This window comes from Diprion similis, chromosome 3 (assembly GCF_021155765.1).
Source record: "Diprion similis isolate iyDipSimi1 chromosome 3, iyDipSimi1.1, whole genome shotgun sequence".
Classification (NCBI taxonomy): Eukaryota; Metazoa; Arthropoda; class Insecta; order Hymenoptera; family Diprionidae; genus Diprion; species Diprion similis.
In genome coordinates this window covers 10,193,407-10,210,781 of record NC_060107.1, presented here as the reverse complement: position 1 = coordinate 10,210,781, position 17,375 = coordinate 10,193,407, and the positions used below count along the sequence as shown (strand labels likewise).

The following is a 17,375-nucleotide window of genomic DNA, read 5'->3' as shown; positions in this document are numbered from 1 at the left end:
GGTATGTGGCATGCAGGGTCGAGAGTAGGTTCGCCCACAGTGGTAAGTGAGCAACGGCACATGGCGGTTTCGCTGCACAATGGCTGTCAGTAGGTAGGTACCGCAGCTGATACAAGCATGTTCGTTGTGCAGTTGGAACTTTAATTGGCTATTTGTTTGTCCGGTTTTCCGAATGGCGTTGTTATTGCACAAGGAAGAGATACTGAGGTAGCGTAAGTGAGAATGACCACCCCGAGTTCCTTGGCGGTCGGTGGGAAGTTGACGCGAGATGCCCGAGACTTTCTTTGCGTTTCGAGTTCGAGGAGGACAAGAAGACGGTGAAATTCTTGGCGTGTCTTCCTGAAAAAGTTCAACTTCCCCAGTTCAGGACGCTCGCGTGCTATCATCCTCAAGATGGCAGGTACAACAGCGTGGATTCACATCTCGTGAATTCAGTTCAAGGCCGAGGATGCTGGTTCCTTAAGCGATTACTATCGGATTACGGCACCGTACAAGTGCATCGCCTGGATAACATCTAGCCTCTGATGTGTTCGGGCTCCGGTTACCGAGAAATCAGGACCGTTGGATCGAATGACGCCTTTGATTGAGAGCGCGATCGGGCACCGTTGAACTCTGCTGACCCTTTCACTATCTCAATTTTCACGTCGTCGTAACCGAAATCACCACACGAACAGAGGGAGTTGGTGACATACGTCCGTGATCGGAGTTGTTCGGCGAGGACTTGACAGAAGGATGGATGCATCCTTGGGTGTATCGATCTCACGACTTGTGAGTAAGAAATTTCAGCGCGACCGTCTGATTCCGATCCGCACATCATACGGGGTCGTTGATTAATCGTCGACCCTTAATCCACCAGCTCCAGATAGAATCTAATGCTTCTCTTTCTCTCTCTCTCTCTCTCTCTCTCTCGATGCTGCTGCCCGCACAATATCATCCTGCTTCCAGCTCGACTATACAGGTATATCCTCATACATTATTTGACGGCATTCAATAACTTCGAACGTGACACGGCCGATGCTATCATCTCGGTGGCCAACCGCTGCACAATATCGTGACGAATGAGAGTAGTTAAGCTCCCTTTTTATTCCATCGTCAGCTTCTTCAAATTACTTACAAAACCGGCCACAACACAAAACGGCGACGCGCGTTCATTCGCTTTTCAGATGTGTCTTCTTATCTTTAATGTAGTCAGGATGAGAGAGAAAAGAAAACTGGCAAACAAAATGATTTCGATGAAAGGGGGACTATGTATATGGAGCATTCCATGCCAAATCGCTGAGTTTTCAACCTCACTTTATTCCATTTGGATGAAACTTTTTCAAATGATAGTAGAACCTTCAAAACATCATTCATCGTAATCTTTTTCGGAGAAGTACTTTAATTATTATCGTTCAAGCCTTTTCGTTCTATTCCGAACATTCAATATCAGTCCCGTGAAAACATTTTTTAATTCAGCTGGCTGAAGTGCAGTTTAAAATTATGAACGGTTAAAAGAATTTCGAATCACTGATGATAGATTTTATTTTTTAATCCACCTAGTCGTGTTCTAGCTGAACATCCTTTTTTTTACCTACAGCGCAAGTTTTTCAAATGTTTCATTCGTCTTGAAAAGTATAATCTGATAAAATTAGACATATTATATTGTGTAAAAATCTCGCAACTTCCTGTTCATCGATTATAAATTTTAGTTAAAAAAATCTTATATTTCTACAAATCAATGCCAACCGTGAGTAAGATATGTTAAATCGTTAAACCGGACGAAGAATCTCGGGAATGGCGGGGAAAAAAATAAAAATAAAAATAAAAACAGCTCAACCTGTGACCAAGAAGTTATCAGTTGCGCACCATTCCATCTATATTCGTTCTCTCGTCTCCATTATACCGTCCGAAGAGCCAGACAGACTACCTGCGACTAATTTACAACACGGTGATGAGATAAGGGACGAGTGTTTCAGGTGCGAGTAGGACGCCAAAAGACCAAGCTGACAATGAGTATATCTCGGAGCTCGTAGCAACAACGTTGCTGAGCGAAGCGGTTCCCGATGCGACGCGTAGGCTGACCGGATCTGCATACTCCCCCACCTGATGAGGCGCGCGTGGACCACCACGGGAGGGCATCCTCTTCTCGAGATTTATTTTTTCGCCGGGCGGCATCAAAAGAGTCCTTATATTCGCTCCTTTATTTCTATCCGCATTGTTTTTTCTTACAGTCATTCTTTGTTTCCTTGAAATTTGCAAATTGCGTTCTCCTCGTCGTCGCATCACGGGCGTGTACCATCACGCCACTGCTACGGCAGAACAGAACTAAGACAGCCGATCGCTGTTCCGTGCCAGACAAAGAGAGAGAGAGAGCGAGAGAAAGAGAGAGAGAGAGACCTGCAGGGTGCCGGCTTTGAGTGAGAGATGAAAAAAGGAATCGGTACGGATGAAAGGAGAGCTGGTAAAAATTGCCGTGAATCCTGGCCCTCGACTCTCATTCGAATACAACTCGCGGAAGGCTAGCTGCTTGCACCGCAATGGCGGTGGCGGCACGATGGCCCATGAACGATGAAGGGCAAGGGGCTGGGGGCGTTAGGGGCACGGGGGGACGCTAACGTCTTGATTACTGGAGCCCCGTGGCGTCCACATTCATACTTAGCCTCTATACCTCTATATCCTTGTATATATAACAGACGCCTTGACCTGCTGCAGCAGGCTATATAGCACCTGCTCTCATTTACTTTTCTTCACGGCTTGTCTACGACGCTCGTCCGCGATGCCTGTAGGTAACAAACAAACCACGGGTACTTAGAAAACTAAGGACATACAGGCTAATCCGTTAAGAATTGACAGTCTTTGACCATAACGTTGAAAATACCAAGTGCTGCAATTTTTAAGGTCTCTAATATGCTTCCGTATCATTAGATACCTACTCCATACCTACTGTGGTCCTAACGTCTATGTAATCCATACCTCGATCCTTATTTAAAGTATGTAGCAAAATTTACCCAGCTTTTCAATAAAGAATGATCGATATTCGGTCTAAACCTCCCCCCCCCCCCCCCCCCCCCCCTTTGGGATTTCCCCTGTGGAAATATTATCATCCTCGGCTGAGCTCGATACGATTTCACTTGACAATGTCTTGTTCCGTCCGTCGAATCTACTTAGCGTCGTAGCTGTTAATGCTTGTGGTAATCAGAGATTGTGTTCGACGTGGCATTATAAGGAACGACGATTGTTGCAGGTGGTGATAATACACGACCGGTGGGATGGCAGATGACGCTGAGAAAAAGGAGGAAAACGATTGTGACGTTAGTTGAATGGTCTACCACAGCCAGTTCCCTATCTTTATAAGAGTGTAGAGAATTGATCAGGGTTAGATAAAGGAAACTGATGCGTGGTTATTTCAGGATAATAGAATTCCAGTCACAACAACCACCACCAAGAACGCCTTGATCACCACGCAGGTGGGCCCTTGCGAGAATCATCCTCACCGTGTTAAGGTCTCCATCGTCGGTACCGGAAAGATCGGAATGGCGTGCGCCATCGCGATTCTCATGAGGGTAGGTCACGTCAGTTTTAAACATCACGAATTACCTTTTCATCATTTATTTCCAATTTGTATTTTTCAGAAAATGGCCAGTGAGGTCTGCCTGATCGACAAGGATGCCGAATACGCGGCGGCTGAGGCGGCTGACATCCAACACGGAGGTGTTTTCATAGGAAATCCACTCGTGACCGGCACTGCAGGTATAATCTCGTAGCTTTGAACCGTTACTTTTTTTTCTCTCATACCAATCGCAGTGTGAGGGAGAAGGAGAAAAGGTTCAACAACGTTGGAACGAGAAGGGTAGAAGACTTTTGATGAAATGGAGTGGACCCCGTTTTGTCTTCATCGCGCGAAGCTCGAGGCCCAAAATTGATACGTCTTGACAGACATTCTCTATCCCCGTTTCACCCATTTTCCAAGATCTAAAATCCCATCGGTCCTCCTGAAGAATCACCTGTCAAGCTGAGGTCCAGCGTGGCCCGGCAACCCCTACCCTGCACGAGAGACTGGGAAAGACACTCAAATATATTTAATCTGAGGCCACATCTCTTCCTTGGCGTACCTCGACCGCGGTCCCGCACCGAACAATCCCGTTGTTTTCTTCCTGACGGTCGTAAATATTACGTATTTATTTATCAGCCCGCAGATCGCGAGCCATGCGTTAAGAGTGGAGGGGTGGTAGCCGGCAGGGTTAGGGTTTAAAACAGTTATTTCCGTCGGACTGGGAAGAAACTTAGCGACTCTATCCAATGTGGAAGAAGCGAAATATCCAGCCTTTAGATCGGAATTTCAAGCATTCAACCTCGCAACGCAACGCAACGCGAGATACGATAGTCATAATTTCAAGGAGATACACATCGCTGCAGAGCTGCAGGTTCACGGCGAAAACCAGCTCCAACGATTTTATTTCTTCTCGGGACCGGGTCGACGGAACGCACAACCCTCAACGTTACTTATTAAAATTGATAAATACATTATAGATCGCGATTTCTTCGTACAGATATTACCTTCGTCAAGGAGTCAGCCGTGGTTGTAATAGCTGTGGGTGACCCAGTGCCAGGCAAACGTCCCGACGTCGCTACCAACTTGGCAATTTTTCGGAAAATCATACCCGCCATAGCCAAGCACGCCTGCAAGGCCATTTTCGTTGTGGCTACTCAGCCGGTTGACGTGATGTCCTACATCGCTTGGAAGCTGTCGAAGCTACCGTCGAGTCGGGTTCTCGGGACAGGCACCCTCGTCGACAGCATGAGGCTTCAGTACTACCTCGGCCAGAAGTTGGGCTTGGCGAACACCTCCGTCAGCTGTATCAGCATAGGTGCGCAAGGCGACACCTCAGGTGAGAAACTCCTCGCGGACCAATTGACCGGCTTCCTCCTGTGGGCCTCCAGACTCGAGCCAATTAGCCAACCGTGAATACCGCGCATGCATTCGCCCCACATACGTGGGTCACATGCTACTCACACACGGGTCGCCGATCTGTTTCTGTAATCAACAGTTAGTAGGTATGTAGGGTCGGTTCTGCGTACAGATCCCGTTACCGACATTTTACCGACATTCTTAGCCGCTTCACAGCTCAGACACAAACCCTTTTTTTTCTTGAATGAAGGTAATCTACACTCTGGTCGATTTTATCGACCATCGGAAAATATATACTCCCTTGTGCTCCGAGTTACCATCATATCTATTATCGGAAAAAGAAGGTTTGTGTCTGAGCTGTGAAACGGTTAGAAATGTCGGTAAAAGGTCGGTATTGGAATCTGTACGCAGAACTGACCCTACATACCTGCTACAGTTTCATCTGATCCACAGTTCCCGTTTGGTCTGGTGTTCACGTCGCTGGCATGAAGCTTCGCGATATTAATCCAAGGATGGGAGAAGCCGATGACCCGGAGAAGTGGAACGAGGTTTCCCAAGCTGTTAACGATTGGTGACTATCGTTTGACACGTGAACTCTGTGTTCGGTGTCACCGACCTCGAAAGATATTTATCATAAAACAAAATTTAATTTTCTTTCCAACTTCAAATTCAAGCGACGCCAATATCAGCTTGAAGAAAGGTGACAGAGGACCAGCATGTTGGGCTGTCGGATTTTCCACTGCTGAAATCGTAGATGCTGTGCTAAGAGACACGAAGGTTGTACTGCCAGTGTCGACTTACATACACGTGAGTGTGATTTGTCGAACGACATCACGAAGGGATTTCGACTGACTGAAGTAGATTTTTTATTTCTGTCTATTCATTTCAGAGCTGCTCTCACGGAATGGACAAGGACGTCTACATGTCCATTCCGTGTGTACTAGGCAAAGACGGTGTTCATCATACGGTGCGACAGAAGCTTACTGACACTGAGAAAATGGGGGTGCAGGAATGCGCTGACAATATAAGAAATCAACTCAGGACCTGCGGTATCCTTCAGGAGCCACGCGATGATGTCGAGGAGTGAAAATCCCCGAAAAAAATAATGTCTTATCCAAAATTTCCACTTTTTTTTATCATACTTTTCTACACTTCTACCAATTTATTTATTCATTTTTAACGTCTCAATTTACTCAAATACAATACCGAGCCCTCGGCCTGTACGTACATTTATTTTCTATGAGGGTGAACCTCAAATACGAATAGAACGAAAAACAGAAGAGAAAAAATAATCGAAATACCTGCTATACAAGCCGTATCGATTCTAAATGTCACCTGAAAAAAGGCGATATGACGATACGTGCATTTCATTTATTTCTGCCAGTCAAAATATGTCAAAGATTGGACTCGGTTAGAAATTCTAGGGAAATAGTAAAAATTTTATATACTTGTCATGGTGAGAGTCTGGTTATAATTTGTTCCATAAAATCGGAGGCATGTGTGTGTAGTGTGTTGTATCGAAACAAGGGCTTCGAGTATGCAAAGATGCAGACAGATATCAAGAAGAAATCGATCGATTCCAGGGGGAACACAGCTACTTTTTTACTCACGAAACATGCCGAATACTCCACCAATGCTCATCGGGTAAAAATCGTTATCGTTGGCAGTGGCTACACAGGGGTTGCAATCGCCATCGCAATACTCTTCAAGGTGATTGTATGCCCACGGTATTCTTATTTGACTTGTCACGTGACCGTAGAGCCTCTAACCTCGAACGAAATTTTGAATATTCAAAAACACTTCAACCTGAAGTCATTTTCCAATCAAATAGAAAGGTAATTCGAGATGTATTTTTGTTTTTTCCAATAAGTTTTCAAATAGGAAAAAGATATTCCTGAGAAAGTCTAGAAAATTGGGAATTCGACTTTATGTCTTCACGTTTTAGAGTAACTGTGCATCGTGCAGACTAAAGCGAATATGATTTTTTCTGATTCAACTTCAAGCATCCTTAAATCAGAATCATTTCACTGAATACTTCTAACTAATCGAGATTTGATTATCAAAATGAATTTTTAAGAAAATTTTTATTCTGGTGAGTTCAAAGGTCAATCATAATTACCTGCTTTTTCTGAAGAACATGTATTCAGTCGTTAGGGAATCGCGTGTTTTAGAATCGGAAAGTGGATTCAAAACGTTAAGTACCTCACGAATGTATTTTAAATGAGAGATACAGAATACCTGATTGCATTTTAAACACATTTCATAACCCTTATGCCCAAGATTTAGTACCCATACTCCGATAGCGCGTGACTCCTACACAAAATCCAAGCCTCTAAGCGCCGAGGGAGGGCGCAGGCCTCGGGAATTCCTTATTGCTTTTACATCTATTTAAGTTCGCTTTCAACGCTGGGCCAACGTAAGCTTGTTCAGAAAAACGCTTCTACGATAAATATATAAATTATAATTAGGCCTCGAAGTATTTAAAACTTGGCGTGATCTTTTACATTACATAATTGTTCACGAATCGATATTCAGGAACAACTTGCTTATAACCCGGTAAAATTAAGTCATTAGCGTATATCGAACAATTGAGTTCATGGTTTCAAACCAATAACACTTTTGGCGAAATAGTTTGATTACTGAATTTATTCTTGATTGATTTTCGTGATTACAATTCTGACAGTGTAGCATTATTACAGTTCCAGTTCACTTTATTCATAGTTCTATTTTTATTGCTTAAATTTTATCGGAACAATCCGTCAATTGTTCGCAATATCATATTTGAGTGGTGAATTCCTCCCTTGACGTCACTCCTGTTTCGAGTTTCCAGATGTTCATATATTCCCAGTAACCAGTGTAGTCGAAAACCATCAAGTTCCTGATCCACCGAAGACGACGTCATAACTTTCACCGGCATTGTAGTCAATCCTCGTTATTATTCATCGATAGCTGTTTCCGAAGCTGCAAGTGTCCAGACTGGATGAAGAGTTATCAATCTCACAACAACAGGCATCGAGACGAATGAATCTTCCACTAAACTCCCGCTCAAGGGTGTGAGAGGTGTAGGGTGGATCGTCGAATGCCGTCAACCGTTTCTTCCGCGAACTTGAGCTGGACGATGAACAGGGTATCGGAGATGGGCAACAGCACGGATCCGTGGGTTGCGAGTGTATGGTCGACGCGTTGGACGAACAGCAGGCGTTACAGGCAGAGCATCTCGGTCGGGAACATGCCGAGCAGTTCGGTTGACGAGGGGTGCAAAACGGGCAGCAGGAAGTCGGTGGAGGCGGGGTGCAAGGCTTGCAGCGGGTACAGGAGGCTGATGATCGCGATTTTGAGTTTGACGATATAATTACGCGGCTTGGTTTGGATCCGGAGCAGTTGATGGATGGGCAACACTGAGGGGTTGGCGTGCAAGTCGACTTGCAGCAGGGTGGTTTGTAGAGGGAGATACAGCCTTTGCGAGCGGGGCAAAGATCTCGTCTGGAAATGTAACGACAGAGTCCTGGGCCAGGAGATGGTGCAGGTGGGGCAGTAGATTGTGGACAACAGGAGGACGGCGTGAACGCTGGACAGGTGAGGCGAGGTGGACAGGACGATCCGCGAAGACACGGACTGCTGCAAATTCTTGGTATACAACACACACGCGTTGGAGATTTGGGGGTTGATGGGCACGGGCGGGTCTCGTATTTCGCAATAACCGCGTTGATGCGGTCTGCAAGGGTCTGGCGTGGCCGGCAGGTACAAGAGTGCATTCCCTCCAAATGGTCAGAAGTACGCCTCCTCTGACATCGATTACTTCATCTTAGGGTTGTTTGATTGTACTAGAATTTTGAGATTGGGATTAACCTGAAAATCTGACCGGGGACGCGTTGTGGTTATAAAATAGCGCCTGTCACCGGATGTGCCGAGTTTATCATGAAACTTGTCTTCATTGCAAAGGGAGGCACTTTGGCCAAAACAAAAAAGAAAAAATGTAGCAAAACAAGTCACCTGAGTCAGTTGCGTGGCCTATCTATCAGGCGTCAATTAAAATACTTAATCACAGACAAGAAAACACTCCTAGTTTCGGTGATTTCTATAGGATTGGTGATGCGCTTTCGCCATGAAATTCTTACGTAGTAATTCTGTCAACGACACGCCGTGACTCTTGATGCCGGGCTTAGCATGTCGTTCCGAAAACCGGCTTACCCAAACTTCTGTCAGTTGGCCAGTGAACGCAGGCCTCTTGATATTACGTCATTAGTATCGCCTAACCACGACTCAACATTTTATGACAGGATGTAATAGCTCCGGTGAGCTAATATGACAGATGTTTGTTTTTGTTAGAATTAGCGGAAATCCAACCCTACATTACTCTGAAAGGATCGTTAATGCGAAGCGGTTTTCTTCGTCGCCATTCCGTTGTCGAACGGAGAGACTGTACACTATATTCGCGACTGATATTATTTTCAAATTTATCGGAGATATATGTCGATACTTGAAAGATAATAATTATTTGCATTCACGGGATCAGTTGGCAAACTCATGATGGATGTTGATTTCGGTGTATTGCGGTAATTCGGTTATCTATTAATCACTAAACGCGATGTTTGTAAGCTCGTTAAGTCATGATGCCAGACGGCAAATTGTGAAAAAAAGAGTAGTGATTCGAACGGTGGGACACCCGATCCCAGCATAACAAGGGTATCATCATAATTATTTCACCATGGAAACCTAGGCTAGAATCACTTCCGACGTATCGAGGAGGGACGAAATAATATGCTTGGAGCAGCATCTGACGATCAGTTTTGCCAAGTCAAATAGAAGCCACTTATGGGCAGCTATTGAAGGTTCAAAATTGTTAGTAAAATGGAAGCATGTTCTCCACATATCGACTCACAATAAACGCTGGCTATCGAGCATTCGCGAATTGAGAATACTCAGTCTCTATCCTGCTTCCCTAATTTGTATTCTTTTGTTTATATTTTGCAGCGTCTTGCCTCTGAGTTGGTTCTGATAGACACGAACGAAGATCTGGCAAAAGCAGAAGCTGAGGACATCGGTCACGCCGCGGCTTTCTTAGGTAACCCACGGATCATTGGAACAAAGGGTGAGTCATTTCACAAATGAACGTAGTCATACATGTATGTACTTGAAAAAAATTGATGTATTGCTCTCTCTTTCCAGTCCATTTTTGGAAAATATAACGTTTCGACAGCTCTACTCCAATGCTTAACATCTTTAGTCGAATAAATTTGTCCTTCCATCACTAAAAATAGAGAAATTGGTAGCCCATTGACAGAATCAAAAAAAAAAAAAAAAAAGAAATTGAGAAACTGTTATCTATACTGAAAGGTCTCTTTCTTATTCGTATCAAACTTTTGAGAGTATATTCAATCACAGTACTACTTTATACGGTAATTATTCAAAGGTTGAGCAATTCCTTCCAAAATAGTAATTAAAGTACCTACGCCTATTTGAATAAAAATTATTTGGTATTTTGAAGACAATACGAAGTTAACAGACGAATGCTTTGACTTAGAATTCACAGAAGTTTAGCGAAACGGCGACTGTCCGCTTGACATGTGGTAATGGCGATCAATGAGCCAAATTCTGAAGTTTTGTCAATCCCTATGTTCACGAGTGTCTTTGAAAACGTCGTTTTGAACATTAAACATTATTGAACATTTGTATATCCGCATCTTAGACTACAGCTTGGCGAGAGATGCTGCGGTTTGCGTGTTTACGGCAGGCACTCAGGTGGAGAAGGATCAGGACCAATACTCCATGTTGGAACCAAACATCGAAATTTTTAAGGTGGCCGTTCCAAATGTATGCAAATACGCACCAAATAGCATTCTCGTTATCGTAACAAGCCCTGGTAAGTACGGGTTAGAATAAAGAGGAAGCAAATCGTGGCAGGCATGGTATATTACGCACCTTGGGAGGAAAAGTAGGCTATTCCAAACTGCGTGCAAGATTGACACCCAAGCCGAAGGTGAGGGAGGCAAGAACGCAGTTTGGGATAGCCTTTTTCACACCCTTGTGATTTATACTATTTTTCACCAACCCCTACATGGGAAAGTACAACTTCCCGTTTATGCGAGGTGCCGAAAGTTGTACTTTCCGCACAGGTGTGGTAAAGAAGTGTTTTACCGTCTCAAATCATGGAATGGTTAACTTGAAAATTGGCAAAAGCGACTTGACCTAACTTGAAAACAAAAATATCCACTCCATACAGAACCATGTTGTAGGTGACATAATGTCCTATGCTGCTATGAAACTCTCTGGGTTCCCTCCAAACCGTGTTATCGGCCTCGGCACGTTCCTGGACAGTATCCGCTTCCAGTACTTTATCGCACAGAAATTGGGACTGTCGGCGAACTCCGTACAAGCCTTAGTAATCGGAGAAAGTGGAGCTAATTCCGGTAATTGTGAACAGTATACTTTCTGCATGTACTGTATTGTAAAATTTTTCCCTCGAGTTATAATAAACCTCAGGCGACGTGATGTTTGGAAAATTGCTACTACGAAGGCAAATGGTAACTAATTCGATAATATTTTTAGTTCCCGTTTGGTCAGCCGTTGCCGTTATGGGGATGAAATTGAAGGAAATAAATAAGGAGATTGGACAGAAAAACGATCCAGAAGGCTGGGCTGAACTGCATGAAAAAGTGGCGAATAGTGACAACGATCTAATCGACAAGAAGGGCCATTCGAATTGGGGAGTCGGGATTTGCGCTGCTGAGATTGTCGATGCAATCGTCAGGAACACTTGTGCTTGTTTCACTGTGTCAACGTTCGTCAAGGTTTGTTTTTGGCATGAAAAGTTCTACACGAACCGAATTTGTTCAACTTGTAATTATTTTAAAATCATAGGGGTGTAGACACGGTCTGGAAAAGGACGTATTCATGTCGCTGCCATGCGTGGTTGGTAGAAATGGTGTCCAGTCGTATATACGCCACCTGTACACAACCGAGGAACAGGAACTGATGACCAAGTCTTGCCGGGCGATTTACGAAGCCCAGAAACCATTTTTGGACCGATTAGAATAAGCATTGAAAACCGTTGTGCTCACCGACTTTTTCGAGTCGATTCGTGATTACTGGACTAAACGTGTCGTTGCCTTGTTCAAGTTTTCTGGTTTTTGTTCCTTAACGAGAACTGAAAGCTAGCACTGCTTAACGAATTGCGTGTGATTTTGGTTTTGCTTTATTTTATCCATTAGGTAATGAACTACGTCGCGTCCGAGAGGCCAGTGAATTTGAAAAATCGATCTGCTTCTTGGGATTGCAATCCACCGTACCATTATCTGCTTCGATTTCAATTACTCAACGCCACGGTCAATAGCTACTTAGTTACCGGCCACTGAAACGAATCTCGTTTGCTTCACGTGCGTAGGTGTACTGGATACGTCGTCCACCGAGCTGCCGATGCTATTCAGCAATATGTAACATGCGAGATTCATGTGTATCTACTTACAGTTTAATGTTACATGTCTGTGGTTTCGTACGAGGTGAAAAAATTGATTCGGTTTTCGAAACCATTTCTCTCAGAGAAACACGTCCACTTCAACCACTTTTCAAGTCTGTGATAGTCCTTGGTTCACTATTGAGACTCAAAGTTCTACCCATTCCTCCGCTCTTTAACTTCCAGCTCCACTATCGCACTAGAAGTTAATTCTCTACACTATGCGTTTGTATAATTATCTCGATACCACGCACAATCAACTATTCCTGACTTTTCTCCTGACATTCACGTTTTGCCTAGCTTGTATTCTTCATATTTTTTTAAACCCACTTCGGAATGGTGCTCCAAAGTATATCTACATACCTTACTTGCGTCCGAACTGCATCAACCTCACAGTTTGGTCAACGGCAGGAGAAACAAGGACAATTTGCTGAAGTTAAATCGCACCTTTGAATCTCAAAAACGGACTTTATCTACCAACCAAATGTTATGCATCGTGATACACCTACGCAGCGAATCAGCAACGTTGCGGCCATTTTATAACGACCCGAGAATTACATGGAAGGGAAAAAGAGGTATCAAGATGAGTGCGAAGATACCAACAACAGTCTCCTTCTAATGACTGCATGGAGTCATTGAATCAGGGCTGCTGGAAACGATGTGTAATATCTGTTGGATGAAATTCCCGCGAACAACTGAACTTCCAGCGCGGTTTAGTACCAGGGAATCGCGTCGCGACATCGTCGAGGCCACTGACGTAGGTGCCTTCGACCCACGTCGCATATAAGCTGGCGTTACCGTGAAACACATTAATCAGCCTTACAAGAGCGGGACACGCGTTGCAGCCAGGGTAAAGTAAGACGTATCGGGTAAGCCGTCGGTGATCCGCTGAATTGGATTCTTGGACACCTGGTGGGCCGCCAGGTCGGCCTTCGTCCGGGGAATCCGGGTTCTCAGATCCCGCGTCTGGTTATTAACTACTTGAGGACACCCTCGTGGGCGGCATCCATTCGGGGCGACGACGTTGACAACGAAGAAGAGGTCAGCCTTCTCGTCGCCAAGTGATTCATTACGTCAGCTAACGAATAATCGCGGCTGGAAAACGGGTCCAAAGAACGAGTAAGATGGTCGCACTTCTTTATCATACGCGGAGCTTCGTTTAGCTAAATCTTGCCCACGGATTGACCAACGGAACACTGCTTGACCTGGCTGGCCCACCCGGGACCGGCTTCTGAGCTGCTCCGGCAATTTCTTGGTATTATCTCGATGATGTGTCTAGCCTCCACGTAATTTATGAACCACCGACCGAGATTATGCCTTCTGACTTAATTCCCGTATACCCCTTTCACCTCTGCTACTTTGCTACCGACTCCCGGACACTTGAGAGGTGGAAATTGAGACTCTTATTTAGGAAGTGTCTCTCGCGTCGTAAAGCAACACCGAACAGCAGCTCTTCACACGAACGTTACACAATGAACAATCTGAGAGTCGAAACGCTGGATATAAATTAAAAATTCAATCAACTTTGACTGACATCTGACTTAGAGATTTCACACTTTCAAAAAGGTTATCAATTCCAGAGATTTGAAGTAACAGACTTTGCGTTATATTTCGTGCAATTTCATCTATAATGAAATGATTTCTAAAGGTTACCGGTGACTTAAATTTATTTCAACTAAAATGACCGAATGCCTTCAGATGATTCTCAAATGCTTTTAAATCTTGGTGATCCAACTGGTATCAATCAATGCCTTCAAGTGACCTTTCATGAGCTTATAAAGCCGACATTTTTTCTGGCTAACTATACAGTTAATTTTATCCGGAATTATCTTTCGCACTGAATACTGTATTCTGCACACAAGTCTTACAGAATCATAAAATAGGTTTCGGAGCGAAGTTAATTGGCTTGGGGAAGCGTGATTGAGTCGCGATTTAATTAGTCCACTAAACCAATCAGTAATTAAGACATCCTCTAATCAACGTTTTTTTTATTTGCTCACGGTTCGTTTCTCGATCAGGATCCTTCGGGATCGACTAAAGGCTTACCGTGTTGCTGTCGCCTCGTTATCCAAAAGCGTTTCAATTAAAGGCCTGCCTGGGCATCGAACCTTTTCATCTCCGCAGAAGATCGAAAGAAACATTTTTAAAATTCAAAGACGAACAGCCTTACAGTGTCCTAGTTATCGTCAATGTTTCTTGGAATAAAACACAAAGTGAAAGCAGAAGTGCAGTACATACATATTATAAATTCAGACTATTTCAAGTTGGATTCTCCTCAAAACCAGCATAAAGTTTCGGAAGACTTTTCTTGCATCCTTGCGACGACGTGCTCGGCGGTATAAAGACGTAATAAATACTCATTTAACCTTCCGCAAAGGGCTGACACTCAGCCCCCGTCAAACAAACAATTTAATTTTAAAAAATCACTGTAATTAATATCACCGAGTTACGAGTAGGTATATAGTAAGTAGTCATCTTGGTTCTACCAACGTCCAGGAGATTAACTCCATCCTTGCCGCTTACCGGATGTGAGAATAATCTTATCCCCTAACTCTGTCGCTACTGATCAGTCAATCACACGTCGATACAACTCTTATGCATCCATTTACAGCAGGATTAAGATTTTTGCGGCCTAGCACGGAACAGAAAATCCAGCTCACCACCGTCGGTGGATCAGTCTGCAGTTTCTACACGTCCAGCACTGCGGAACACCTTACCCTGAATCAAACCTGACGTGGATTCGAACTTGCGACGAGTCTTAATGGTCAGGGCGAGTATATACGGCAGCGTCTACCGAGGAATATTACCATACTGGCCTTGCCCGCCCGTCGGACCATCCACTTGTCTCTTCTCTGGCATCTCCAAACCATCTCGGCAGCATCTTTGCGGCCACCGTGTTACACGTTGCGTTCAACTTTTGTCTTTCTCTGTTTTTTTTTCTTTTGGTTTCTTTAATTCTTCCTTTTCTACTTCTTGTTCCTTGTTATCTTTCTACCTCTTGTCTTCGCACTTCGAACCTCTTTTGCCCTTGACGTGTATGAATACGCCGGTCGCCAAGCATTTAATTCGTATACGTGTATTCACGTACAGGGTCCGTAACGAAGAAAAAACTGTGAAGGATTGATGATTACTCTAGATTTCATTTTTCGTAAAAAAAAGAAACGGGATATGCGAATAAGCACACCCTATTTTTAATAAGAATCGAATGATCGATGATTCCGTAGTAATTATTATTTAAAAAATCATCAAATTGCAAATATTTAAACATTTCTAGCAATGCCCAAATCGTTTAAGAACTCGTTTATACCTACCAACGAGTTCGGAAAAAGATATAATAATCGACCCAAAAATTCGTATTAAAAAAATTGAGCAGTAACTCTTCGATGCTGTATATCCTTGAAATATAAGTAGATCAATAGCCGCATTGAAACATCTAGCCATTAGTATCTTAATTAATAAAATTATTCATCCGCGGTAAGAGATGATGAATCTGTGGTTGACGCAGGTGCGTTTAATAGCTTACAACATACCGGTCATAGAGCATTATTGGTAAGTATAATACATACGAAGTAAATTAATCATGATAACGGATTAAGATTAGGGCCGAGAGGCGTAAATTAAAAATTTAGAAGGATGAGCGGCGACGTAAGACGGATTAAGGAATTAAAGTAATTGACTACGGGCTTCGCGGACAGTTTAAAAGTAAATCCCAAGAGATTTCCCGCGCGGGAAAGTCCGAATAGACCATAGTAGCGCCACCTGGTGGTCCTCCTCCGTACACGGTTCGAATTTTAAAAAGCGGCCGGCATAACGGTCGTCGGCCAAGCGCCACGTGCGCGAACCGCGCAGAGGCGTCAACTTGAGTCTCGAAAAGGCAGAAAATGCGTATCACCTCTTTTGGTCCAAGCTTGAGTGAAATATCGAAGTAGCCTGCGCTCGGCGCGCTGCAGCGTTGATTGTAATTAATAGCCGCCGATTGCGTCAGCTCTGCCGGTTAATTGTCGAGCGAAGACAAACGACGGAGGAACACGCCACCGTTGCATTAGCCGGTCTTGTACCATGACACGATGGCCACAACTATAGCACCATTACAACTTGAGACTACACTTGGCCTCGGGTCCTCTTGGGTGTCGATTACTGGGCTTGGGGTGTGGACCTCGCAGCAGCCAATCGAACCCTCTTTCAGTCTATGCAAAATCATGGCTATATCGGGACGATCATAAAATTCAATTTATTACTCGAGAAGACCGAGTCGTTAGCTTCCCTGTGAAGTATGACTTACAAATTGCATGTTCAGAACCATCTTCTTATGTATTTGATCGAACCATGTCTGAATCACATTGTAGAATAAACGGACTGTCGATTAATAATTAATTATCTGATATCTTCGGTGCTTATTTCAAGGCTCTGGTATCTACGAATATAATTAGTTCTCCTCGGGATTTAATGTTTCGATATTCTTTTATGTCTGTAGCTCCTAACTTGCTATGCAAAGATTCCAGGTAATGTGACCTGTGAAATTGTAAATCCAGTTCCATTGAAATATACGAATAGAACGTGATGCATTCTCTGAAGTCTGATCTACTTATCGCTAGAATATTTATCGACAACTTATCAACAAAAAAAAAAACTCTCTATCATAACACGTGACACAGGCGTCTATGATAATATAATGGACTAGATCACTTTTCGCGTTCGATAAGTCAAGCACTAGATCGTTAAACATGAGTCGTAATTGTTACACGCTCACGCGCGGATCAATGAAGGCACGCCGACCGATGGACCAGGAAAAATCGCCAAGTCAGATAAGCACCCAGGGCTGTAATTGCGAGCTGGATAATTTCTGCACCTTCGGGCCCCCTACGAGCTCGACGCTCTGATTTATAGCCCGATTCTGGATTACCGATAAACGCATGCACCGAGATCCTGCATTAGCGGCAAAGATTGGCCTCGTGATTTTCCCCGCGAGATTTCAGATCTCCGACGATTACATGCCTCGATTCGAGATTTACGGAGGTGCAAAGCTACACCTAC

The 17,375-nt window shown here is 43.9% G+C and overlaps 2 protein-coding genes across 2 annotated transcripts in view; both read left to right on the top strand.

Moving 5' to 3' along the window:
* Positions 1-6,013, top strand: part of LOC124404251 (L-lactate dehydrogenase-like) — a 47,083-nt gene extending 41,070 nt beyond the window's left edge. The window contains exons 2-8 of the mRNA XM_046878231.1: positions 3,224-3,290; positions 3,390-3,542; positions 3,612-3,729; positions 4,530-4,868; positions 5,342-5,459; positions 5,563-5,695; positions 5,778-6,013. Coding sequence (XP_046734187.1) covers positions 3,249-3,290; positions 3,390-3,542; positions 3,612-3,729; positions 4,530-4,868; positions 5,342-5,459; positions 5,563-5,695; positions 5,778-5,975 — 1,101 coding nt within the window. The 5' untranslated portion in view covers positions 3,224-3,248 and the 3' untranslated portion in view covers positions 5,976-6,013. The remainder of the gene's footprint in view (positions 1-3,223; positions 3,291-3,389; positions 3,543-3,611; positions 3,730-4,529; positions 4,869-5,341; positions 5,460-5,562; positions 5,696-5,777) is intronic.
* A 152-nt stretch (positions 6,014-6,165) lies between these two features.
* Positions 6,166-11,973, top strand: LOC124404250 (L-lactate dehydrogenase A-like 6A). Its single transcript, XM_046878230.1, has 6 exons — positions 6,166-6,598; positions 9,863-9,980; positions 10,578-10,751; positions 11,125-11,298; positions 11,438-11,679; positions 11,750-11,973. The coding sequence occupies exons 1-6, from the start codon at positions 6,239-6,241 to the stop codon at positions 11,924-11,926; spliced, it is 1,245 nt and encodes a 414-aa protein (XP_046734186.1). The 5' UTR covers positions 6,166-6,238; the 3' UTR covers positions 11,927-11,973.
* Positions 11,974-17,375: the final 5,402 nt, after the last annotated feature.

What these genes read in the sequence shown, in the direction of transcription:
- LOC124404250 (XM_046878230.1), top strand. Translation starts at nt 6,239, where the DNA reads ATGACGATACGTGCATTTCATTTATTTCTGCCAGTCAAAATATGTCAA. An exon ending in CCATCGCAATACTCTTCAAG is followed by an intron (nt 6,599 to 9,862) that starts GTGATTGTATGC and finishes TATATTTTGCAG; the next exon opens with CGTCTTGCCTCTGAGTTGGT. An exon ending in ACGGATCATTGGAACAAAGG is followed by an intron (nt 9,981 to 10,577) that starts GTGAGTCATTTC and finishes TCCGCATCTTAG; the next exon opens with ACTACAGCTTGGCGAGAGAT.